This window comes from Chelonoidis abingdonii, chromosome 22 (assembly GCF_003597395.2).
Source record: "Chelonoidis abingdonii isolate Lonesome George chromosome 22, CheloAbing_2.0, whole genome shotgun sequence".
Classification (NCBI taxonomy): domain Eukaryota; kingdom Metazoa; phylum Chordata; order Testudines; family Testudinidae; genus Chelonoidis; species Chelonoidis abingdonii.
This window is the reverse complement of record NC_133790.1, coordinates 11,094,677-11,120,347: the sequence shown is the minus strand read 5'-3', so window position 1 is coordinate 11,120,347 and position 25,671 is coordinate 11,094,677. Positions and strand designations below refer to the sequence as shown.

The window sequence follows — 25,671 nt, the reverse complement described above, 5'->3', positions numbered from 1 at the left end:
AAATGAGTAGCAGGCATCTGAGCAAAGGGATCATGTCTCTTTTATCAGAATGGGTTTGATTTTGTATAGCTGTCTTTCCATTACAATTAGCAAAAATCTGCAGAAGGTCCTTTCCTACGCTTATGCATGCTGAGTCACTTTACTTTTGTGCGTAGTTCCACTGAAATCAGCAATATTCTGAGAAAATTATATGCGTCTTTAGGCAAATACTGTGATCTTGGTGAGTGCCAATAAATCTCACGACTATCAGCTTGAAATCTTTAACACCAACAGTGTTATTAATATTTTTACTATTAGCAAAACAGGCAGCAATAAGGCTGGGCCTGAACCACCAAAATTCTGAGCCAGATTTTCAAGTCCCAAAAGTTGAGAGATGTTTTGATCTTGGGGGTTATTTCAGACCATTATAACAGGGACTGCTGGGAAATTTGGATTTTGAACCCAGATTCAGTTCTAAAAGTTCCTAGATAACTGTGTAATACAGTAGCCTTGTCCATGTGATTAGGTCTCCCTCTCGTGGTTGGTCTCAGTATGACTAAGAGCCTGCTATTTACTAACAGCCACTAAAGTTTTCCCTTAATTTAGGATCTTGTGCTTTTGATTTTGAAGGCTCCAGTTCAATACACAGTGATGACCATTGGTTCTGTATGTGTGAATCCATATTCATTACATTTGGATCCATGGTTTTGGTTTGAAACCTTCTCCAAGGCGTAAATGTAAATAAAAAGAAATCGGATTGTAAGTGCTTCAGGACAGGGATCATGTGTAGTACTATGAAACACTGATCCTGAATGGGGCCTTTGGGCCCTACAGCCATAACAGTTATAGATAACAATAGCATTAGAGTGCACTGGTATGATCATACCACCTCTTAGCTCATTTAGCAATGCTAAGAAAGCTAGTCAAAGAATGACAAAACCCCAAACCAGATGCTTAAACTAGCTTCTGGAATAAACGGAGCCGTTGCTGTACAACTAGAATACAAGGGCAGATGAACTCAGATTGGAGAAATATCCTCAGCTTGAGCCTCTTTAGTTCGGGACTGACACAAAGGGTTACAAGCTCCCCAAACTCAGCTCTTCTTGGTGTGGACCTGCCCTTGTTCAAGCTGTGAGCAGACCCCTCTGAAGCCAGCTCATATTTGCTCCTAAATGAGCTGTATGGAAGGATTCACAAGAGCAGCTAAATTCTTCCTGGGTTTCCATGAGATTAAAAAATGCCTGGGATTGGGAAGCTGGAATCATTATTAATGGTTTCAGATACATAGATCAAAGTAGAACTTGGCTGATTTATTTAAGTGCCATAATAAATTTCTTGTCCACCTTTAAAAGATCAGGACCATTGTGTGAAGGTCTGGAGCACTCGAGCACTTTTATAACTCATGAAATCAACTGTACATTTGGGAGCAAAGGAGCTGTAATGCTGGCAGAAGCTGAAACTGAAGGGGTAAAAAAACAGAAAGGCAGCAGATCAAGGCAGGACACTCAACTACCCAGAGACAAGTCTCATAGCTGGGGAAAGCATTACATGCTACTTGCAAACGCATTCTATTTTTAGATCACCACTATGCCCTGTTACCTGGAATCATGTCACTGCAGTCAAACCTGGGGCACTGTAAAATGAATGCAAATGGGCTTTTCTCTGATGGCACTTCAAATCACAGGGAAGAAATATCACCTACTTGCTCTTTGCTTGAATCGTAGGACGAGCTATTTAATTACCTGGTGACTAATTACCAGGGCCAAATCCTGAGAAGTGCTGATCACCTGCAGCTTCCATTGTTAAGCTGTTTGAATGCAAAGCTTAATGCAAATTCCATACAGGCTGAAACCACGTGAAAAATGTTTTGTATTAACTCCAACAGGGTGAAATCTCTGAGTTTCATATTGCTCTTGTCAATCTCCTACTGCCCCTGCATTTTTTTTTTATAGTCAAATAGTTCCAGTTCGCTGCACAGGCTCCACTATAGACTTGCATATTTTTTTTTATTGATCATGTTTTTTATAATAGTGCCAATGGGGCCAAGGGAATGTGTTCACCTTGTGCCAGCTATTGTACAAACCGAGCAAGTGACGGGCCCTGCCCCGAAGAGCTTACCATCTCGTCGGACAAAGGGTAGAGGAATGGGAAAGAACATACAAGCGGAGAAAACAATGTGATGGCTGCAAAAGTCATGTTAGTTCTATAACTGTATTTTATTTTATCTTTGTTATTTAACTCCTTTCCTTGGGGTTATGTTAGGGTGATGAGCTGGAAAGGCTAAAGAAGGGAGAGGGTGGGAGGGGTTGGAGCAAACAGAATCAGCATAGGGGAGTAGCCATTCAACACCCATCGGCTTGACCTTTATTTGGATTGCTCCCTTCCCTCACCACCACCCTGCCCCCCGGAATAGGATAGAATTTAAAACAATACAGAGCTCCTCAGAAAAACCAAGAAATTTCCTTCAGTATGAACTCTGCACACACACACACACACCACCCTTATTGAAGATACCACTTTCCTTTCCCAGTAACCACGGGAGTCTTATTTATTAGAGCCAAAGTTTTCAGTTCTAAGACTGTGCTTGATGAAAAAATCCAAAATGAAATTTTTCACAGGAAAATGACACTGATTTATTTGGTAGAGAATGGATGGGAAATTTCAAAATATTTTTGTTCAGTTTTCAACTGCATTTTTCATTTTGGGTTGGTTTTTGAAAACTGAATCAAAGCAAAAAGCTTCATATAAAGTAGAATGCAATTCTTCAGAATTTCCAATGAAAGCTGGAGTGTTTTAAAAGAAAAATTTTAGATGAAAATTTTTTCTTTAGCATTTTTCACTGCAACTTTTTTTTAAACTAGCTTTATTATTAAAGATAGAGATGATGGGGATTAGTACAGGAACTGTAAAATGGAGGGGATGAGAATGTGTTAAGCTAAAAGGAGAACTATTAAGCTTAAGGGAGATTACTCTAGTCTGGCACTCTCTGGTCCAGCAACATCCATGGTCCGGCATGATTTTATGTTTTTTGTGCTTTATCTACTCATTTTCGTGGCCAATACAGTAAAATTGTGTAACAACACTAACACTTTGTTAAGAAGAGAGCCGGTAAGCCTTGGATAGGCAGCGTTGCAAGTGTCATTCAGTTTATTTACCTCGGCGAGATAAAAATAAAGAGACCCGCTCACTACAATATTGACCTCCTGTGGTTTGGCAAATTCTCTGGTTCGGCACTGGTCAGGTCCTGAGGGTAACGGACTAGAGAGGTTCAACCTGTGGTAGAGTTCCTCAAGAACTGGTCTTGGAACCAACCTACCTTGCACAAAACGGTTGTGCGCTAATGGAATTTGCTGATGACACAGAGTTGGGAAGTATCCTCCAGGCATAGGGAAATAGAAAATTATGCAGGACCTTGAAGATGGGAGTAACAGAAATGGGCTGTATGAAGGGCAAGGTCATGCATTTAGGGACTAATAACACGAATTTCTGCTATAAACTGGGGGCTCGTCAGTTGGAAATGACAGAAGAGGAGAATGACCAATTCAGCCAGGTCTATTGGAGAATAACTATAAGTCACCAATGTGGTGCTACCATGGAAAAGGCAAATGTGATCCTAGGATGTATCAGGCGAGATATTTCCAGTAGAGAGACGGAAGCATTAATGTCATTATTCAAGGCACCAGTGAGATATCAAATGGAATATCCTGTATAATTCTGGTCACCTGTGTTCAAGAAATATGAATTCACACTTGAATAAGGTGCAGAGAAGAGCTCTAGAATAATCAGGGGAATGGAAGGCCTATCTTATGAGAGTAGGTTAAAAGAGTCTAGCAAAATAAAGGCTGAGAAGGGATATAGTTGCTCTGTATAAACATATCAGAGAGAAGAGTTATTTGAACTAAGAGACAAGGTTGGCACAAGAATAAATTGGCCGTGAATAAACTTAGGGTGAAAAGTAGAAGAAGGATTCTAACCATCAGAGAGGAGTGACATTCTGGAACAGCCTTTCAGTAAGAGTAGTGGGAAAAAACAACCTAACTAGTTGTAAAATGGAGCTTGATAAATTTATGAATGGGATTATATAAGAGGGTTGTCCGTGATAGCAGGGGACTGGACTCAATGACCCAGGAGGTCCTGTCCAGCCCTATCGTCCTGTTATTTATAGCAGTTAATATTTGCATGTGATAGATGCATCCCCTCAAGTGCACTGCACATTTTTCTGAAAGTAACAACAGCTTCTCTATTAATCTGAATCATTTCAGAACATTTTATCAGAGGAAGAAATTACATCTCAAAAATTCCTCCATTCAACTCCAACGAACATCTGAGTGCTAGTTTCCAGTTTTTTATTTCACTTTAACCTCAGAGCAGTTAGAAAGATGGGCTTTTAGAACCCACCTAAAAAACAGAACTAATGCAAAAGGCCTCCTCCTGGAAAATGCTTGCTGTAGAGACAAAAGTCTTTGGGAAAAGGCCTGTGGGTATGTCTACACTACAAATGCTACTGCGGTGGCATAGACACTTAACTATAGAGACATAACAGGTTTTTCTGCCATTGTAGTAAACCCTCACCCTTGAGAAGTGGTAGCTAGGTCCATCAACCTAGGTCACCTAATTTACGTTGCTCAGGGATGTGAATTTTTCACAGCCCTGCGTGACATAGCTCGGGTGACCCAAGTTTTAGATGCCAACCAGGCCTAAGAGTAGAGCTTGAAATGCTAATAGGACATAACACTTCAAGACAACATTGTCCTTTTCAGATCATCAAATGCTTTGAGAATTGCAATTGCTCAAGAAACACTGATATTAAATAGCCTGAAGGGGGCTCTCTTTTGGTAGGAGGGTTTGTTTTTTCTTTCAATTTTTAATCAGATATTTTCTTCAACCCATCAAATAATTACTCTGGGCTTTTAATATATTTTTGGCCGTCACTCTACTGTCATTGCAAATATGGACATCATCTAGTGAGGATGAACCTCTGTGTGATTCTGTTTCTTCTACAGGCAACAGCCTTCTTCCCCCAAACCCACTGGATCCCTTAACTATACAGATCCCAGGGATCCACTGGGGGCACAAGAACATCTGCACAAAGGCCCTGTGCACTGGCTTGGAGGCCTCCTGCTGCTGTCCTCTGTCCATTATTTCAAAGAGTGACTAAGTTTCTGAGCCCACCTGGTTTCTTTTCTTTGTCCCCTTGGTTTGAAGATGGCAAATTGTTTCAATGATTATTCATTAAAGAATTAACTTGTTTCATACTTATTCTAATGAAGGTAATCACAATAAATTAATTGGGGGCAGTGTTTATGCGGCTGTAATAAAGACTTCTACATGAATCCCACCACAGTGCATCATTGTGAGCTTTTGAGTGTAGGATGCTGCAAGTACACAGGGGTTCTTCTGCTTTAAGAAGACACCAATGATCTGAATAAATCTGTTGCAAATCCCTGTGGCTGCACAGGTGCTGCCTTGCTAGATGCATATCGTAGGCCTAATGGGGTCAATGCCATATTATACAACATTTACATTGCAGTAGTGCTTAAAGGTTGGGCTTCTGGTGCTTGGTGCCAGACAATCATATAATACATGACAATCCCTAATCCAAGGAGTTTATAATTTATGCGCTAAGGATAAATTCACCCCTGCACAAGGACCATGCACTACTTAAGCCCTATTTTGAGGGCTTACATGGAACGTAAAAATGGTGCACAGGCCTTGTGTTTTCTCTCTGTACAAGGGTAAAGGAGCTAACATACCCACCCAGGAATTCACATACCAACAAAGGGGTTCACATACCAACACAATTATGTGAGTCTGTTACCACGATGTCACTATTGTATCTATTGCTATCCACAACAGCGCGTCTCAGAGTCTGCGCCAGTTGACTGCCTCGCAGGGCTCGGTGTACGGGGCTAACAGCAGCACGTCAATGTTTGGGCTCAGGCTGGGGGAGAGAATTTCAGACCCTGGGCTCCTGCCCAAGCCTGAACATCTACATTGCTATTTTTAGCCCAGTAGTGCGAGACCTGTGAGCTCAGCTGGTTGACCCAGGCTCTGAGACTTGGTGACGTTCGCCATTTTTTTGCAGTGTAGATCCAAAAGGGAGAGAATTTCAAAGGCACAAATGAGAGTTAGATGCTCAACTTCCACTAAAAGTCAACAATGTCTTCACAGAGGAACGTAGTTCCCATCTGTTCCTTTACATACCACCTGCTTATTCATTTGAAGCCTGGGAACAACTAACTCACAGGGCCAGGTTTATTGGTCAGTCCAGGGCTCTGCTTCCCCTTCCCCATTTCTGTATAGAAAGGCAGAAGTACTGGGAAGCAAGCACATGAGGGGAACTTACTTTGACAACATCCTCATCAGAGGACTTGCACTCCACCGATTCAGAGATGTCTGTCACGGCGCTGTTCTCCTCAATGGAAACCACTTTGATAGGCACTGCAACCGTCTTCCCCGTGAGAATCGCGGTGTTCAGAATTTCTGTGTCCTGCACACAAAACCAAGCACAGAACTGTTAGAGCATTTCTGGGATGAAACCACAGGGAGGTTAGAGAGATTCCTAAGAACCCAGAGCCCACATTTCAGCTGATGTAAGTCCACGGAGACAAGCCAGTTATCACCAGTTGGGGATCTGAGCTCATTCTCTCCAACTAAAAACCAACCTATTCAAATGTAGTAAATCCAAACGTATATTGTCTGCACGGGACAAACTCTTGCATGCACATTGACAGCCCACTCACCTTAACTGTACACTCTAATATATAAAACAAAATCTTTGCAGTTTAATTCACCCCAGAAAGGCGCTGCTTCCAGGGCAGCTTCTGCTTTCTACCCATATTACAGGCACGCTAATTAAGGGTCCAAATGCTTACTGCTAGACATGAGACCCACTATTTACCAATAGGGCTGTTTACTGAGATGGGTCGGAGCCACGGTTCAGAATGGTGGTATTTGGATACAGGCCATTTGCAGAGATAGGGTCTAGTATCTGAAGCTGAACTTTTCAGGAGGATTTTGTTTCTTTTGATATGGACGATGACACTACTAAGCTGTAAAACAATGTAAGGAATCCAGCAGGCATTAGTGAACCGTGGGGAAAATAAGAAGGAAACCTGAAAGCCTGAAATCAGATCTGAAAGGGTAAAAACCTTTTAATCCACCTTCAACACAGCTAACAGTGGTTTCACTTTTCAAGTGATTCCATCCCAAGTCTGACTTCTAGGTAGAATTTCAAGTCTTTATGCAGTCTTTTAAACCCAGAATTCCAATGGGCGGCAGAGACTGCGGGAACTGTGGGATAGCTACCACAGTGCAATGCTCAAAAAATCGACGCTAGCCTCGGTCCTGTGGACGCACTCTGCCAACTTAATGGTCTTAAGTGGGGACACACTCAATCGACTGCATAAAATAGATTTCTAAAAAAAATTGACTGCTATAAATTCGACCTAGTTTCGTAGTGTAGACATACCCTCAATCCCTACTTAGGCACCTAGATTTCTGAAGCCTGATTTAACAGGGAGAGAGCACCCACCATAATCCACTGATTCTGATAGGTACTTGACACTTTTGAAAATCAGGCCACTTCTGTTAAACGCACGGCCGTAAGACTCTAACTTTTGAACATCTTGCCCCATAGCGTGTTCCATATATTGGCACTTTTGGACAGCCAGACATTTAAGCACATTCACAAACAAAAGAAGTGAAATCCTCAAAAAATTCTCTAATAGTTTAATAAGCAATAATAATTTTAAAAAAATCACCTTTCCTTCTGTGGGATTCCAACTCCATGTGCATAGAATAACCCAGCCAGCCACTTCAAAACCCAAATGCACTACACCTTTTGCTGTCTCTTTTGATATTGCTAGCATCATATGTCCTTGGAAATGAGTCTTTTGCCTCAGTCTCTTAACGCCTTTACTTATTTTTTGTGCCTGAGAATGTTAAACTGTGTGACCTAAGGACTTGAGGGTGAAGGAGGAGTGAGAGCGCTTGTGGAAGTGACAGAGCATCTTTTCAGGCTATCGCCGGTCTGCTTTGAAATGATTTTATTCTGATCAAGTTTGTCTTGACTACTAGAGTGAATTACTGATGGAGAAATCTAGTTTAAAGAGACAGACTCAGAATAAGAGACCTCTCATAAACAGAAGCACAGTTTCAGGCATTAAACATACTCTGTGGCTTGGGATTTATCAATGTTTTCATCCAGTGGTAGCCTACCAAACACCAGGCCATTAGAACAAACGAACAAAACAAGAAAAGGTGTGAACATATGAGACGAAGCACGTGTAACATCAGCCTGGTACTGCATATAACTGAGTGCAACTATAGGTGTAACTCACAATGATTTGAACGGGAATCATTAGAGCTTACTCCAGGGCTAAATGCAGTCCTGTTCAAGCATGCAGTAGAAGGTAATCAGTAGAAAAACAAGAAGAAATAGAAAGTTGGAGGTGAGGATATCAATGGTGTTCAGTGCATATGACCACAAGCTATTGATCTGATGTTGGATGACAAATCTAAGATCTCCAAGCACTGGGACCCTATCGCTGTATCACAAGGAGGAGAAAGCCAGCTGCTCATCTAAACTGGTATCACAACAGGATGATGAAAATGCTCAAAGTGTGATAGAACAGCATCAGCTTTACCAAGATCAGGGGCTTGCTTCACACTGCAGCTAAACTCTGAACCTGGACCAAAACAATGGATTTCCCATAACAGATGATACCATTACATCCCTCAGATCTGGTCTCCTACTTTGACCAGACCCAAGCCCATGGCTTAAATTCAGCTGGAGCAAACTGGAGCAGGGCTCCAGTAAATATTTTTAAACCTGCAGGGCTGATGCCTCGAGCCCCAGGAAATATTCTTTGAACATTTAAGCCCTGACCAAGCCTCTTCTGGGTCACCCACCCGCAAATCAGATGCTTTTACTTTACTGGACAAAAGAAAATGATCTGTGCCTTTAGAAGGCAAATGCCTAGAGAGCCAATACAAATGATGGTCCTATTTTCTCTGTTATATAGCACAGAGTTGATGGGCCAGTTGTTTAACAATCCATCATTTCTGTTTATCTCTTTCCAGTGGATCATTATAGAGGGATATGATGCATAAGTGGGACTGATGTAGAGATACCATGACAAAGGTTATAAAACCTGCTGAAATTCCCCATACCTTTCTGGACAGAAGAGGTGCAAAATTTGACTACCGGCACATTATGAGCAATTATGATACCTCTCTCTCCTGCCCTCCGCTAATGGTTTCATTAAGGGAAACCGAACACATTTGAATGCATTTAGTTTGATTAATTACTTCAGAGGCTGCATCTGCAAGAAAAAATATAAAAAATCAAAGACGCAATTTGTCATGATAAAGCCTCATTGAAGTTTTAAGCTTTTTTTTCCCCCACAGGCCAGCATCAGCTTCAGGAACACTCAGTGCATGATGTGCACAAAGGAAATAGAAATGTATTAGACAGATTCACTAACAGCTAATACCATTAGTCTGATTAGAGATCCTTGATATTAGTAGGGAATCAGGAGCTATGGTACCATGGCATCTGGTCCATCAAAACAAGGATGGAATCCCTTCACACTTCATCTCCAATTAAATCAGTCACGACTCATCACTGCCGTACAGTACAGGAGCTGTTTAAGTATATGTGAATAAATTACCACATACTGCTTAAGCAAATTAAAAGCTGCCGTCACTCCCATCCTTCAGCCTCCAAGTGCAATATGCTATGCAGGGGTTGTTGTGCACACAATTGTAGGCTTAAATAAAGACAGGGCATGATTCTCACTTCTTTTGACCATGTGCTTGGCGCTGGAGTGAAGAAGAAGGGGCAAAAGTGGCTTGAAGACACCTTTGTACGCCCTGTATTCTGAGGCAGCTAAGGGCTTGCTTCAGTATCAGTCACAGCACTAACTTATGTTCTGCTTCCCACAGTTCACGACGGGCCCTGGGAAGCAGAGAATAGTGGTAGCACTGCGCATTCTGGCCAGGCCTCCTCCCCACCTTTTTCCCACCTCCTGCTCTTCCTCACTACACGCCTCCTGTGCTGGGGGACAGGAGTAGGGCTGGTGCAGAGCCAGGATGCCAGGAGAGAAGATCCCTGCACAGAGAGTATTCCCAGGGGGATGTTTCCATCCCCTTTATGGTCCCTCTATTCAATGAAAGGCCTGGTAGTGTAACAGAAGCGGGCCCACAATCCACACATCCAGGCACAGGCTGTCAGGCAGCAAACAGTAAAGAAAAAGACAAAGAAGATGTGGATACAAAGGTACCTCAAAAAGCTGAACAAAACCTCAGAGAGAGAGAGAGACAAACATGGCTGAAATAAAAAGATTGGCCACTCAGCAGAGAAAAGTGTTTTATAATGGTCTAATTTAACAATGTGTTTAAAGAGCTCTCAGGGTCTGATTCAAAATCCATCAAAGCCTGGAAATTGAGTTTCCAAACTCTACCAGATTGCGTCTTGTTATTGCAGCAGCCTGAATTATTCATCAGTCATCAGTACAAGTTAATGGTGGAGCAGAAGTTGGACCTTTGAGATCACGTTGGGTGACATTAGAAACAACGACTCTCACTACGTTCGATATCTGCCGTAATAAGGCTACCTACTTACACTTTAAATAGAGATAGAAAACTTTTGATAAAAGCAATATGCTTTTAGCTTGCATGCTGTGCTGTGGATACACACAGGTTACTAAGAAACCTTATGAAAGACTGAGAACCAATATAAGATGTAGATAATTTGAACAACAACAATAATTTGAACAACAACAATATCTTGGACCTTTCCCCTTTCTTTAAGTTTTAAAATCCCCCAAGAACTAGTCTACTTTCTGTGCAAGCAGCCATTAAAGTTTTCCTTTTTAAATCAAATCTATTTTGAGTTGTGAAAGGACCAAAACCATTTATGAACTGTGTTTGGAGTTGCTTCCTGTTTACTTAAAAAAAAATGGACAAACTAATGCAAAGTAAAAAATAAGAAATGAAAAGAAATAGGATGAATCCTGAGCAGGCACCAATATTCAGCCTGGAATAAGGTTGTTATAATTTTATTATGATTCCCTAAAAAAACAACACACCCCATGTTGTGATTTCCAAAGTGAAGTAGGGGAGCTAGCTGTTCTGTTCTCACTGAAATTAACCAGAGTTGTTGTGGCTAGTTCTTCTAGCTAGCTTTGCAGATCTGAAGCTGGCTTTAAAACTCTGCTAACACCAGGAACATAATTATCGTTTATACATATTTCAGACAGACAGACATAGTAAGGAATGTTTTCACGTTTGTTTCTCTACTACCTTGATAAGATTAATGCCATGTTGTAGTTGTGTCAGTCCCAGGATGTCGGAAAGACAAGGTGGGTACCAACTTTTCTTTCACCAACAGAGGTTGGTCCAGTAAAATATATTACCTCACTCACTGTCTCTCTCTGGTAAGATTAATGTCCTTATTGGGAGAAGCACATAAAAACAGCTGATTTACTCTGGCACAGGAGAAATTATTTTAAAAATTAATTGTTACGTTTCAGCTGCAACCTAGTTTTTTTTTTATTACCCACAAAAGATCTGCCCATTCTCAGCCTGAAAAATGTACATACAACATTCTAGGTCAAACTACCGATGTTTTTTTGCTCTCTGGATACCCAACACCTTTACAAAAGGACCAAACCATCTGACTCTGCCCCGAGAGGCAGAAAAGGCATAGAATGGTATCTCCTTCTATATAATCCTAAAGTCACATCCATGACCTCAGCATACGGCCAGAGGTCATAGTGATGCAAGGAAATAGGAAAAAAAAAGCCCATCTACTGATAGTTACATAGAAGAATGTTATGGAATCTCTAGGACTTATGCAACATCCATTGTATTGCCCCCCTATAGAGACAGATGAAGCAGATAGGGGACCTAGACAGCTGTCTTAGCTCTTTTAGACAAGCACTTAATTAGTTGTGACTCAAGTGCAACCAATCACGTTAGGGCAGAGAGAAAACTCAAGATTCGTTTGTTTCCTTTGTTTAGCTGAAAGATGATGCAATTAATAAGCCCAAAGGCTGGAAATGGTACATTATACCACACAAGAACAACTGGAAGGAAGGTATACTCACCCTCCTGCCTTCTTTGCATAGACACAATTCCCTTGGAAGTCAATGAGCCCCTCTGAAATTCCTCTGTGTGTGCAAATAATGAAGAGGCAGGAATTTACATGCTAGGCACATGCACCCTGACCTCATGCCCAAATACCTCTGAGGATCTGGGCCCCGATTCAAAACTCACTTGCATAGGAGTAAACATGAGTTACTTTGTTGGCATCACAATGGTATTAAAACAGTGTGAGATCTGAATCAGGCCCCAACATTTACACTGGAGTATGCAGGAAGCGGAGTGCAGTAGGGCTGGAATAAAGGATTGGATGTAAATATTACTGATAGTATGGCAAGTCCAAATTCTCTGTTTCTCAATAACGTGTGTGGTTTTTAGATTCCAAGCCAATGCTACCGACAGAATACAGACTAGCAGAGACCTTTGGGCAGATCCTGATCTAAATTACACCAGTGTAACTCTCAACTAACTGCATATGAGGTAACTTAGGTCAGAATTTTCCCTCCCACCCCTGGCCCTAGTGTTCAGTCTCATGGGAAATTCAGCAGAGCTGGTATTCAGGAAAAAGATGTGCTTTTTTAGAAAGGGAAAAAAAAACAAAACATGAAGCTGATTTGTTATAGCCAGAGTAGTGAGGTCTGCATGTGCTCACATTTGATCTGCTGCTTATTCCTCAAAGGTAGGCACCAATATAGTAAACTCTCCAGGAATCCGGCACTTTTGTTCCAATCCTAGAAAGTCCACTAATGCCTGTGGGACCTCTGTGCAAAGACCAGAGTAGAGAATATGGCCCTTAGTTGCTTGGATTTAGCTGAAGAGCAATCCCTATGTTCATCCAACCTCTCAACTGTAAGAAGGCAAGCATTCAAGCTTGACTAAGTTAGGAACTAATTCAACATTAAATCGCTGCAGAATGAGGAAGCAAAGTGACAGCTGTTTAATTAAACTTTAAATCCGATTAGATGGTGTTATCAAGAGAAATCCACTGGAGCCTAAGGTCATGAGAATGGTCCTGTTTACGGTCTGAAAATTCCATAAGTGGAACTACATAGCATGATGTTAATCATAGCTTAGCAATTAAGGCTTCTCCCTGCACAAAGTCTTTAATTTGAAAACTGTGTGTTGCATGCTTGGGGAGGGTACACAGATGCACTAGTGGTGTTTTCATTTAGAGGGAAAGTTCCTTGCAAGACTTTGTGGGAGAAGGGTCTTCAAGTATAATGACCTTGGAACCAGGAAAATATTTCAACTATGGTGAAAGAAAGAAAGAAACAAGCAACTATGCACTGCTGAGAAGCACTTGAATGGGTGGAGATGTTGGAAATGTAGAGAAAATCTAGGCCAGTGCTGTGTTTCCACTATTCCTTACACATGATGCCCTGATTAGCAACACTACTCTGGCAATATACTGTAGCTACAAGGGAGGAAGATGGAGATAGGGGAGACATAAAAATGGTCAGCTGCACATGTGCTAGTTTCAAATACCATAAATATTGTTCTGAGTACTAAATTATGCATCACAAATTTCCACGGCATTGTAGTTAAAATGATGCAGAGTACGTCACTGCGCTGCAGACAATTGTTATGCTGATTCGTGAGCCTGCTTGACACGACGCTTGCAGATTTGTGTTATTAATGCTACTGAGATTACAACGGATTAACAAACTGACACTGTTAGGCGGCAGATTCTCTTCATCTACATAATCCCGGGATTAAAAATAAATTATACATCTAGCTTTCAGCCAACTGGATTCTTTGACACTCTACATTCACAGACCTTGTGTATATGAGAGGGTGAGGAGCTGATATTCAAGATTTGAATTCTTAGCTCACACTTAAAGATGACAGCGGAAAAGTTTCTAAGGAAAGGAGTTTGTATCATTTCTGATGAGCACACTGGTGCAAGTTCAGCCCAGGGGTAAGCACGTGTGATGCTTGTTGGTTGAATTTTGGCCCATTGTTTTGTCTCACTTGATTACGGCATTACATATTGAACAGATAACAGGCCCGCTCTACTCTGCCTGTCAGTTTATACCCATTTGGGCTTTTCCTTCATATCTCGTAGTATGACTGAAAAACAGGTGGGGAATTCAAGAAAAGTAGCCTCCTTGTTGAATAGCGTCCAACACCACACGTGGATCTAGAATAGAATCCAGCTCACTCTCCCATAGCTACACTAGATCTGTAATGCCCAGAGGAGGAAAGAGTAATTAAAATCTTATTCTAGGCAGTATGGTCAGAGAGGATATTCAGAGTGAACCTAGAAAACTGATCTGTTTTGAAAACATGCCATATTTACAATCACTTTTCTAACTGGAACAGCAGTATGGAAAAGATATCACTGCAGCGCCTTTTCAGCAAAGGATATCAACATTTCTTATGGACATTAATCCATGAAGACACACAACCACCCAGTGAAGCACGTTCTAAATCTTTGCTAAGTGGTCAGTACCGTACATGACACAAAAATTAAGGCCAGTACCTGCCCTGAAGAGTTTACAGTTCTTAAGACAAACAGAGATAAGACAATACCCATAGGAAGACCTAGAGGAGAGTGTTAACGTTGTTCAGTCCCCAACGTGCATTATGTTGGCTTGGACAGCTTGATCACTGTGGGTTAAGTGTTTGTGGGTTTCAGTGAGTCTTTAGGAAGAATGAGAATGGAAGAAGGGTGTGAAATAAAGACAGCGAATTTTTATAAGATACCCGCAGTAAATAAAATAAGCAGGAAACATTCAGCTTGGAAAAGAGGAGACTAAGGGGGGATATGATAGAGGTATATAAAATCATGAGCGGTGTGGAGAAAGTGAATAAGGAAAAGTTATTTACTTGTTCCCATAATATAAGAACTAGGGACCATCAAATGAAATTAATAGGTAGCAGGTTTAAAAAAAATAAAAGGAAGTTCTTCTTCACATAGTGCAGTCAACCTGTGGAACTCCTTACCTGAGGAGGTTGTGAAGGCTGGGACTATAAAAGAGTTTTAAAGAGAACGAGATAAATTCATGGAGGTTAAGTCCATTAATGGCTATTAGCCAGGACGGGTAAGGAATGGTGTCTCTAGCCTCTGTTTGTCAGAGGGTGGAGATGGATGGCAGGAGAGAGATTACTTGAACATTACCTGTTAGGTTCACTCCCTCTGGGGCACCTGGCATTGGCCACTGTCAGTAGACAGATACTGGGCTGGATGGGCCTTTGGTCTTACCCTGTGTGGCCGTTCTTATGTTCAGTGTTGCCAATTCTTGCAATTTTATCAAGAGTCTTATGATTTTTCTTAAAACTCCAACCCCTGGAGTCATATAGTTATGCAAGAACCTTTTTTTTTGGTTTTGTTTTGTTGTTAAGGAAAGCTAAGTGTCTAGCCCTCAGGAGAAAGGCTTGAAAATACAAATCCCAAAGTTCAAAAAACAGAAGGCAAATAAAAATATCCACTGGCATTCTCACACACACACACACACACACACACACACACACACACACACACACACACACACACACACACACACACACACACACACACACGCGCCAGTTTTGTGATTTTGGGTGTGATTTTGGGTGTACTTGACTCACGGTTTTTGAACACCTGGGGCTGGCAATACCGTGGAAGGACAGATATTAAGCTAGAGTGTAGGCGGGACTATGCAAATGAAACAATGTAATGTTAGCACTGGAGTTGCTGTGTTAGGGCCTCGACCAACACAGAACATACATATTTATATAACTTTACACATGTGAGTAGAACCCTCAAGTTCTCTGCTGGATCTGGTACTTAATCCTCTGAGCATGCCCAGTGTGAACTAGCTGTTTCCAGAGTCTTCAGCTAACTGGGGTACTCACGCAATTAACGAAAGCGCTGGGCCTTTTCTTTCCAAATTTAACTCTCAGGCACCTATGACACATTGCAGATAAAGATATTATAATTATAGACACTTTGTAGGTGAGTGAACTGGGATACAGACTGCACAAGGCCACATTGCAAGTCAGTGAACGGCCCTGCTGAAAAGAGAACCCAAGAGTCCTGACACTTTCCCCTGCTCCAATCACACTCCCTGATAAAGCCATTATCCAGTTAGAAGTAGTTTCCCTCGAATCAACCCACTGATTTCTGCAAAGCTCTGAGTGTATCATCAAACTTTTACACCTTTTAACTCTCTTTTCAATTGGTTTGAAATCAGTGCATTATTTAGTTTTTGTGAACAATGTAACTCTCAACCAAGAGCTGAGAACCTTTTGGGAAAGCAAAGTCAGTGTTCTGAATCTACAGTTCTCCCAGAATCAATTATCATTTCTCAGTTTACAGTCTTCTAGCAGAGGCAAATCTTAATTAGTGACCCCTCATTAGTGACAGATCATTTGCTTTCCCTCCCTTGAGTGTTTTTAAAAATACACAACAATCAGTAGGATTCTGCAGCCCTGACAAACTGAACTGTACAGTCAGCAGAAGGGAAAAGTGTGCTACACTACGAGATACAGATGCCTACAGCTATCTTTAAAATCCTTGATGTCTAGCTCATGGCTTCTTTGAAGTGAAGCCATCCTATTAACATCTGAATCTGCAGAAAGGGAACACAACAAATGATTCCTTTGATGTATGATATCAAGACAGTATTGCTAAAATTCAATTATATGATGCATCGAAATTCGACGTCTCCCTGTCTAACAATGGAATAGAAATAACTAAATAAAATCCTTCATGTACATCTTTAATTGGTTTTGACTTGGTTACAGTTCGCTACATAATTACAATTGCAGAGGTCTCAGCATGTGGCAAAGAATATGTTACAGGTAATATCACTCCTAAGGGCTAGATCCTGCAATAAGTTTCGTGTGGAGGCCCACTGACTTCTGTGCAGGTATAGCCGTGTGCTCCAGGATTGCTCATTGCAGGATCAGGGCTTCAAATATTTTTTCGTGTGACTTTAATTACAAAAATTGGTCTTGCTGGTATGCACTACGCCACAACTGCACCTGTACTTCCCCTCTGGTCCACCAAGGGCAGCTCCTCTCAGGTTTTTTGCTCCCCAGCCTTGGACTCTCTTGGGCAGAGACCCACTTTTCTCTCCCTCCTGACAGGGGTTTTTCCAGGCTACACAGTTTCCTGCCTACACTGTGATATTCCCAGTAAGCCAGGGTGCCGGACCAGGCCAGCATCTGTGGTTTGTTTTCTTTTCTGCTCTCAGTTACAAGTCACATCACAGCTCTTTCTAACCAATCCATTTATTCTGCAGGTAAAAGTATTACAGAGAAAACATCTAAAAAAAGAAGCTAAACAAACATTGATCATTTTACCAGAGATCACCCTTCCAGCTCCAACAGGGGCTCTGGTAGGCTCAGTCCTTCAAACCCTATCCCAAGGGGTTTTCTGTGGTTACAAGTTAACAACAGCTTTAGCATAGAACAAGCACCCCCATGAATGGGTCAGTCCTTCCTTTACGTAGCTTGGGCCTTTGATCTTCAGATTCTGGGACCAGGTAATCAGGTGCCCTCCTCAGGGTGTAGCCTCAAAAGGCTGGACTTTTGCATAACCAGAGGTAGAAATTGGATTCACCCTCCCCTCTACAGATTCCTCCAGCAAACCACTTGACACCATTTGTCCAAAAGTCCATTCTTGTCCGGCCCATTGGTGAATACAGTCCTTTGAAGTTCACAATGCTCACAATAATACATAACCTTTGCATTTCATATAATGGACACCAATGAGACAAGCTTCATTCAATAAGGGTTTCACAGCTATTACAGGAAATGGCCAAACCAGATACATACTGACCCCATGCATAAATTCTGTCAATAACATACTTGCCATTGGAGGACTATGCAATAAACCGCTTGTGTTACAACAAAGAACAAAATGCTGCAAAACAGAAACTAGGAAACATATTGCCTCAAACTGCAGTTGATCAAATACTTTCTCCCTAAGGTTTATGGATATAGCAATGATCCTAGCAGATAAGACAGCCTGTAGCAATGGATCAATTACTTGCAGATTCATTACAGGAAGGATATCTGGCTCTCACCCCATTTGTTTCCAATGCGTTTGAAACGTGTGAAGCAACTAAACCTTACTAGTCATTACAGCTGAGTGAATAATTCACAAGGAAAAATTCATCTAGAGGCTTTGTCAGTTTTTCTACTCATGGATATTCCATGATCAGGTTATGATTTATTTTAATTTAGTTGTTCTAGGAGTATTTATTTCTGCTTTACTAAACTTATTTTGCTCAATAAATTTATTATAAACAATTCACTGCATCAGTTCAAAACTCAGCATTTGGAATAGGTGGTGGATTATTTAGTCATTCACATGCAGATGAATCAAGAGATATTGTTTCCTTGCCCTTGTTGGATGAGTGTCCTAGTGCTTCCCATGTGACACTAACTTTCCATGAACATATGTGCCAGTAAAACTCCAGTGCTTGAATACTAACTGTATTAGTATTTATTATTTGTATAACAATAGGGTTACAGTTCACGGCAACTGTACCTGTATTCCTTCTCCCAGGGCAAGGGCACAACTTTTAGGCTTCTGGCTCCCAGATGTCATCCATCTTGGGCAGAGACCCACGTCTCATTCCCTCCTGACTGGGGTTTTTCCAGGCTGCACAGTTCTTTGCCTACACTATATTATTCCCAACAAGCCACATTGTCTAACTAGGCCAATGTCTGCCCTTTGCTTATTCTTTGAAGGCTATGAACAATGTAATTGCCAGCACTTATAAATCACTACACAGCTCTTTCTGAGCAAGCACATTTATTCTTAAGGCAAAAGCATTATAAAAAAAATAAAAAATAATAACAGAACCTACACACATGGTAAAAAAGTCTTGCTAGAGGTCACCTCAGGCCCAACTTCGGACGCTGGCAGGTTTCAGTCCTTCCAATCCTTTCCTAAGGACTGGGGGCCCCTGAATACAGAAAATGCTGCCCATTTGCTGGATTGGAAAGAAGGCCCCAAGTCAATTTAAACTCAGGCTATTTACACAGAAATCCTTTCTGTGTCTTTTGGTCTCTGGAGAATCCAGTCTGAACCAGCATATGCAAGCCTCTCTCAATGGAGGTGTTATACCCTGAGTGAATTTGCCTATTCGCCCTCCACTGTTCTTAGTTCCTGGAGGTCTGAGGTCACTCTCCGCCATGGAATTGTATACAATCCCTGGCCCACAATGGTACAGGAACTGAATACAGCAAGATCTCCCAAAAATGTGGCAGGAAATTGCCGCATCTGTCACAAGCAGCATCTACGGGTATGTCTCCGCAGCTTCTGGGAGCAAGTCTTGCAGTCCAGGTTGACAGACTCAGGCTAGCGAGGCTCAGGCCAGTGTGCTAAGAATAGCAGCGTAATCGTTGCTTTGACATTTGGGTTCGAGCAGGAGCTCAGGCTCTGAAGCCTGGGGAGAGGGGGTGGGCTTCAGAGCCTGAGCCCCAGCTTGAGCCCAAACAGACACGTTGCTATTTGCAGTGCACCAGTGCGAGCCCCACTAGCTTCATTTCGTTAACCCTCACTCCCAGCAGTTGTGTAGACATACATTAGAGGCCCCATCTGAGTTCTGGATTTCATTGTGGGTAAGCAATGAATGTAGTGAGAGACAGCCTCTGCCCTAAAGAACTTACAGTCTAAATAGACAAGCTGAGAATAGCACCCTGGTCACCTGATTCTCAGTCCGGGCAGTGTCTTGATGCTAAAAGAAAGAGAATGCAAAAAAGGGGGTTGAGCAGCATGAAGCCACACTCCTGAGCAAGAAACCCATCACACTACTGCCCCTTAAGCAGTCATTGCTGATGAGGAACACAAAGCAGCCAGCCCTTCCCCTTTGGAATTCGGTACACCACATCCACAGTTCTCTTCAGCTGAGCGGGCCCAAAGAGCACAGCAGGGAATCATGCTTGTGTCTACCAGATGGCACTGCAGATAGACACAGACTCAAATCAGCACCATTTATCTAGTACCTCCTCTTATTCTCCAGAACATTGGTGGCTCAGGCAAAAAGTGATGGCTGGAGCTGAACCAGCCCTAAATTTGTTCTGGGAAAACAAACTCCCCTCCCCTCCAATTTTACTAGCCATCTGTAGCTAGAAACCATGATCAGTGAGCTAAGCCAGTCAGTCTGTTGTGACCTAAATAGCACAAAAAGTAGCTATGCTCTGTACAGCTGTTTAATTTTGACTTATAAGTACAATGGCTACCAAACTCCTCCCTCACACCTGTGTCTGAGTAATTGTTTGACTCTTTTCTTTGAATCAGACATAAAAATCCACTCATGCATGTGACACTGTATTACATTTGTGTTAAGTGCTTTTTAAAAAAAAAAAAAAGAAAAAAAGAAAAGAAAATAATCACATCCATAGGAAATAACTTAGGACCTCCTTTTCTACCCTAAATTAAACTGACAAGATGATCTCCTTAGATAATCTAACCCCTTAGGTGACGGGAAATGCAAATTAATAAGGACATGAAATGGAATCCACAGCACATTTTCATGCATGATTTCTTCTTCCTTTGCTGTCTTTAAACCTAGAAATGTGAACACTTTGTCTTTTATTTAAGTGCCCAACATAATAAATGTGTAACAACAGTAACTGAATCTCAGATTGGGGGCTCTCTGCTTGTTAGGAGCTGTGACGCTAAATACAATTAAGTATAGTTCACTGGAAAGACAAGTATTATTCTAAAGCTATCTATTTTCCAATGACTAAAATGGATGTCAGGATTCAGAGACTACTGGATATTTTCTTTGGACAGAGAAGTTATTTCCTGTTGCATGGAAGAAGAATCTGCAAATGCAAATAGTTCACGGTAAACAATTCTGGAACTATTTAAAATAGATAAAATACTGAATATTCTGCCTTAAAAGACACTTTGCTTTGACTTCTTACGGATTATTGTTCTTCACACCTTCGCTTGGGTCACAACTGACAACGACATGAGCAGGCCCCTAACCTCTCCTGGAGCTTTGTCCACATCACAAAACCACTGCATTGTTTACTACATGTGGCAACCTCTGCTCAGGGAGGGTGTACAATAGGTCAGGATTCAGATGCAAGTGGCAGAGCTAGGTGGAAGTTTTAACAGTATCTGCCAACAGTATATTTTGGCTTAAGACATTTGGCCATTGTTTCATGATCACTAGGATGTGCCAAACTGAACAACAACAAGACCCCACCTTGGAGCAACATGTTGATTAAGATTAACAGAGCTGTTCAGAAAATTACCTAGATGATGGGAATGTTGGTGGAATGCTCAAGTGCAAACACGATATCCTGCAGTCTAGCCAACTTTATGGAAAGTGTATACAGTGAATAAAATGATATTCAACACCTGTCTCGGAATATATGATCCAGATACCCTGCCATAATAGATGCAAAACCTGCAGCCATCTCTCCCCTGCTACAATGATCAATACCCCCCACAACACACCTTTCAAGATCCATGGGTCCTACACATGCCTATAACATCATGTGGTGAACCTCATCCAGTGCATCCAAGGCCTCAACAATAAGTATGTGAGTGTAACTAGACAACGATACTCCTGAATGAACTCACACAGAAAAATGATGGGGAAGACAAAAAACACTATCACATGTGGGGGAACATTTTTTACAAAATGATCACTCCATAGCTGACCTCTCGATCCTCATCCTCAAAGAAAACCTGCAGAACCCTTCAAATGATGAGCCTGGGAGCTTAAATTCATAACTCTGCTAGACCCCAAATCTCATGGACTCAAGAGACACACTGATTTTATGTCTCATTACAACAGTCTGTAATACACTAACTGTCCTTTATCCTATGACTGCAGAGGTGTTAATTGTCCAGTACATTTTGAATAGTTTCTTCAAATACACCTCTACCCCGATATAACACCACCCAATAGAACATGAATTCAGACATAATGCGGTAAAGCAGCACTCCAGGGGATCAAATCAAGTTCGATAAATGCGGTTTCACCTATAATGCGGTAAGATTTTTTGACTCCCGAGGACAGTGTTATATCGACATAGAGGTTTATGTGTTAACTCGTGTATTTGGCTGTGACACTCCGATTACCCTTCTCAGATGTGAGGAAGAGCTCAGTATAGCTCAAAAACTCATTTCTCTCACTAAGAGAAGTTGGTCCAATTAAAGATATTGCCTCACCTACCTTGTCTCCTTCTGATCCAGATTAGAGAGATAATAAGTGTTGAAAATGTACACAAGGTAAATGGGTGCAATTCTAACGTCAATGGGATTTGCATCCAAGTAATTGAGAAAGGGATTTGGCCAACAATGTCAATTTGCAACTCCAGCAACACAGGGAGAATATTAAAATGAGCATAATGAAAAGAAACTATGCTGATTCAGAGACCATAATCTACTATTTAAGGCTTGATTGAACCAGCTCCTTAGAAGGCAAGAAAAGATGGATATGCTTCAAAACATCAGTATTACAGACTCACAGAAGATAGGGATGGAAAAGACTCTTAGCTCACATGATCCATCTCCCTTTCAAATATGGGACTGTTGATGAAACTGCAATGCCTAGCACAATAATGTCTTGTCCTACATGCTATGATAATACAAATAATAAATAACGATAGTGTGATGAAAAAGCAGATGAAATAGAGGGAAGAGAGAAACATCAAAAGACAATGAAGTGGGATTTATTTAGTGACCTATTCAATCTTTGTTATTTTAGATTTATCTACCAAGGTTCAAGGGGACTCTTCCAAAATCTGCCCTACTGCATGATGGACTGTAAACAGCCTTATTATCAATAATGGAAATTACGATTATCATTGGAAGAAATCATGACATATAATAGGGAATTAAACCCTTCAAAGGCACTTCCTGCATAATGGGACATGGCTTTTTTGTTTTGTTTTTAAAGGACCTTTTCTGTGCAATGAGATTGTGGCCAAAGGGGGATCCAACACATGACACTTCCCTGGACACGTGTCACATTCAGTGGTGCATCTCCTGTAAAGGTGGCCACAAATATTCATTTGGAGAGCATTCTCTCTAATGGGAATGGTCTTGGCTGTTCTCTCACTGAAGATAAGCAATGTTACCCTCTTGGCCAATTAAGAAAGCTAGTTTAGTGGTTTTCACTGTTGCTTATATTGATAGCAAGATTTGTATGAAAAAGATATGACTACACAATGTCTCAATCAGCTGAAAAACCCAGACGCTGGGTCATAGACTGATACAATGCACAGTAAATTAAGGAAGGAAGAAATAACCATCAACCATTATAGTTAATGACTTAAATTAGAGAAAGAAGCATGCCCGAGATGGAGATCCCTTGCTATTAAGAAATGACTGAAGATGTAGCAAGGTAATCAGAGTCTACAACTGCTGGATTCATTGACAGGATGACTGTCTAGGTTTGGTGCGACTCTTGAAGTGCTAAAAGATGCATTTGATCCATCTCATCTTGTTGCCATGGGAGATTTCCTGTGTAAAATCTGAAAGTGACTTTGGATTTGACACCCAGCATGAGAAATCCCACAGTCTTCCATGTTTCTGATTCATTGGGTCTCTGGCAATGATCAGAAGCAGATGCACTGCAGGAGAGAAAGACACAGAGTGTAGCCAGAGGTGCTGAACATTGGTGTATTTTCGGGGTATGCAAACAATAGCTATTTTAGAGCCCACTCCTGATCTTGCTTTTACTGAAATCAATGCAAGTTTTATCATCCATATCAACAGGAACACCACCAGCAAAGCGTTTCCTTTTTCCTTGCTTAGAGATAAGTACACGAAAAAGCTGCATTTATTTAGATGCAAATCTATAAAACAGCTGCCTGTTTCCCCTCCCTATCTCATAGGGAGGCTAGTACATCAATGCCTAGTTGCAAAACAGATCAAGAAATTAAAGCAGTTAGGTAGGAACTGCATTCTTAATGGAGAAAAGGCTCAGGCTGTGGGTTTAAAAAAGAATCTTAAAGATATTACATGAGATAGTCTGACTCCAGTCTCACTGTTAATATGTTGACTATAGTAGGGAAACCAGAACAACCCAATCCTTTTGGGTCAGGATTTTCCCTGTTCTGAGCTCTTAGTAGCTGTTATTTCACACCCTTTTTGTTACTGCCATGCTAGTGGATGTGGACAATTAGCTCCTTTAGGCTCCTTTGAAAATCCCAAACTATGTGTCTATTATACACACAAAGAGCAGGCATTATATTTTTGTTCTGTGTCTGTATAGCAGGGTCCTGGTCCATGATAAGGGCTCCGAGGCACTGTGGTAAAACACATATTACATATCAATTACTTGTGTGATATATATTGTATATATAATATATACACCCACATCCATAATTAACTGTTTTCAAAAAGATGCTCTTATAAAAGAAGCCACTTGCTAGGAAAAGCAGAGCAGAGAAAGAAACATTAATGAACACGTTAGCCCAGTGGTGGGAGTTATTTCCAGCGTTCTTGGAGAAAGATAAATATTTCTTACTGATACCTAAACACTGTGCCAATATAACGGTCTCAGAGCCTGCAATGAATTCTATCTCCCTTAAACATACAGATAGCTTTACGTCTATTCAGATATCTGAGGAATAAATTATCTGAAAAAGCCCATGACCTCTTATGTCGATCTCCATAGCTGAATAGCCCTATTAAGGCTATCACAGATGGGAAGACGAATATCAGTAAATACTGAATAGGGGAGACAGCTAAGGCCACCTGGTGATCCTCTTGTTCATATATGTTTAACTAGCCCTCGATGGGGTTGTAGAATATCTTCTTGATAATGTAATTTCATAGCTTGCAATTGTCATTCCATTGCAGAGACTAACATGTACAGTCTTACAATTAAGGACAACATCTCAGCTTGTGATCTTTTTGTTTGATGTGCCAGCCATTGTGTCTCACATCTTGGAGTGCCAGGTGAAGTCATTTGGAAGGGGACCGCCATTTAAAATTGGGGCGGCTTCTTCATTAGCCAAAGCACCAGTCTTGGCGATGTCTCCACTCCACGTGGCATCATCGGGAACAAACTGATACTAAAAAAACCGTTTTCATTTGCAATTTGAAACTCTGCCCATTTTCATTTGGTTTAAAAGTGCAGTAGCATTACATAGCTGGCTATGTGTCAATCATAATATTGTTACAATAGCTGTAATCAACAGATACTTGCAGAGTGAAATTATACAATCATACTATTTATGTACACACACAAATACATAGGTATACCGCACACTGTGCGCGCACACAGACACGTGATAGATACATGAATGATTGTGAGGCATTCAGATTGTACACTAACAGGTGCCATAAAGTACGTATTTTAGATATATGCAGTACTTTACATTTTATATGTACACTATATAGCATCAATATTTTGTGCTTTCACACTGAAAGCACTTTACAAATAGTAAAGATGAAATCCTGATTTCATGGAAATCAATGGGAATTTTGCCATTGATTGCAGTAGAGACAGGACTTCACTCTAACAATCTACATGGATCATATCCTGAGGGGTCCTTCCTTAAGCATTGATCCTGGAGTCAGGTCCTCACACCCCACACTGATGTCAGATTGCAGGATTGGTTTTTTACTCATTTCTTAGGCAAAACTCTCACTGACTTAGTTGGGCATTT

General features: G+C 41.2%; 1 protein-coding gene across 1 annotated transcript in view; it reads right to left on the bottom strand.

Annotated features, from left to right (window-relative positions):
• The window catches only part of TMEM132C (transmembrane protein 132C), a 310,090-nt gene that overhangs the window by 31,397 nt on the left and 253,022 nt on the right, over positions 1-25,671 (bottom strand). The window contains exon 5 of the mRNA XM_032791202.2: positions 6,326-6,469. Within this exon, the coding sequence (XP_032647093.1) occupies positions 6,326-6,469 (144 nt within the window). The remainder of the gene's footprint in view (positions 1-6,325; positions 6,470-25,671) is intronic.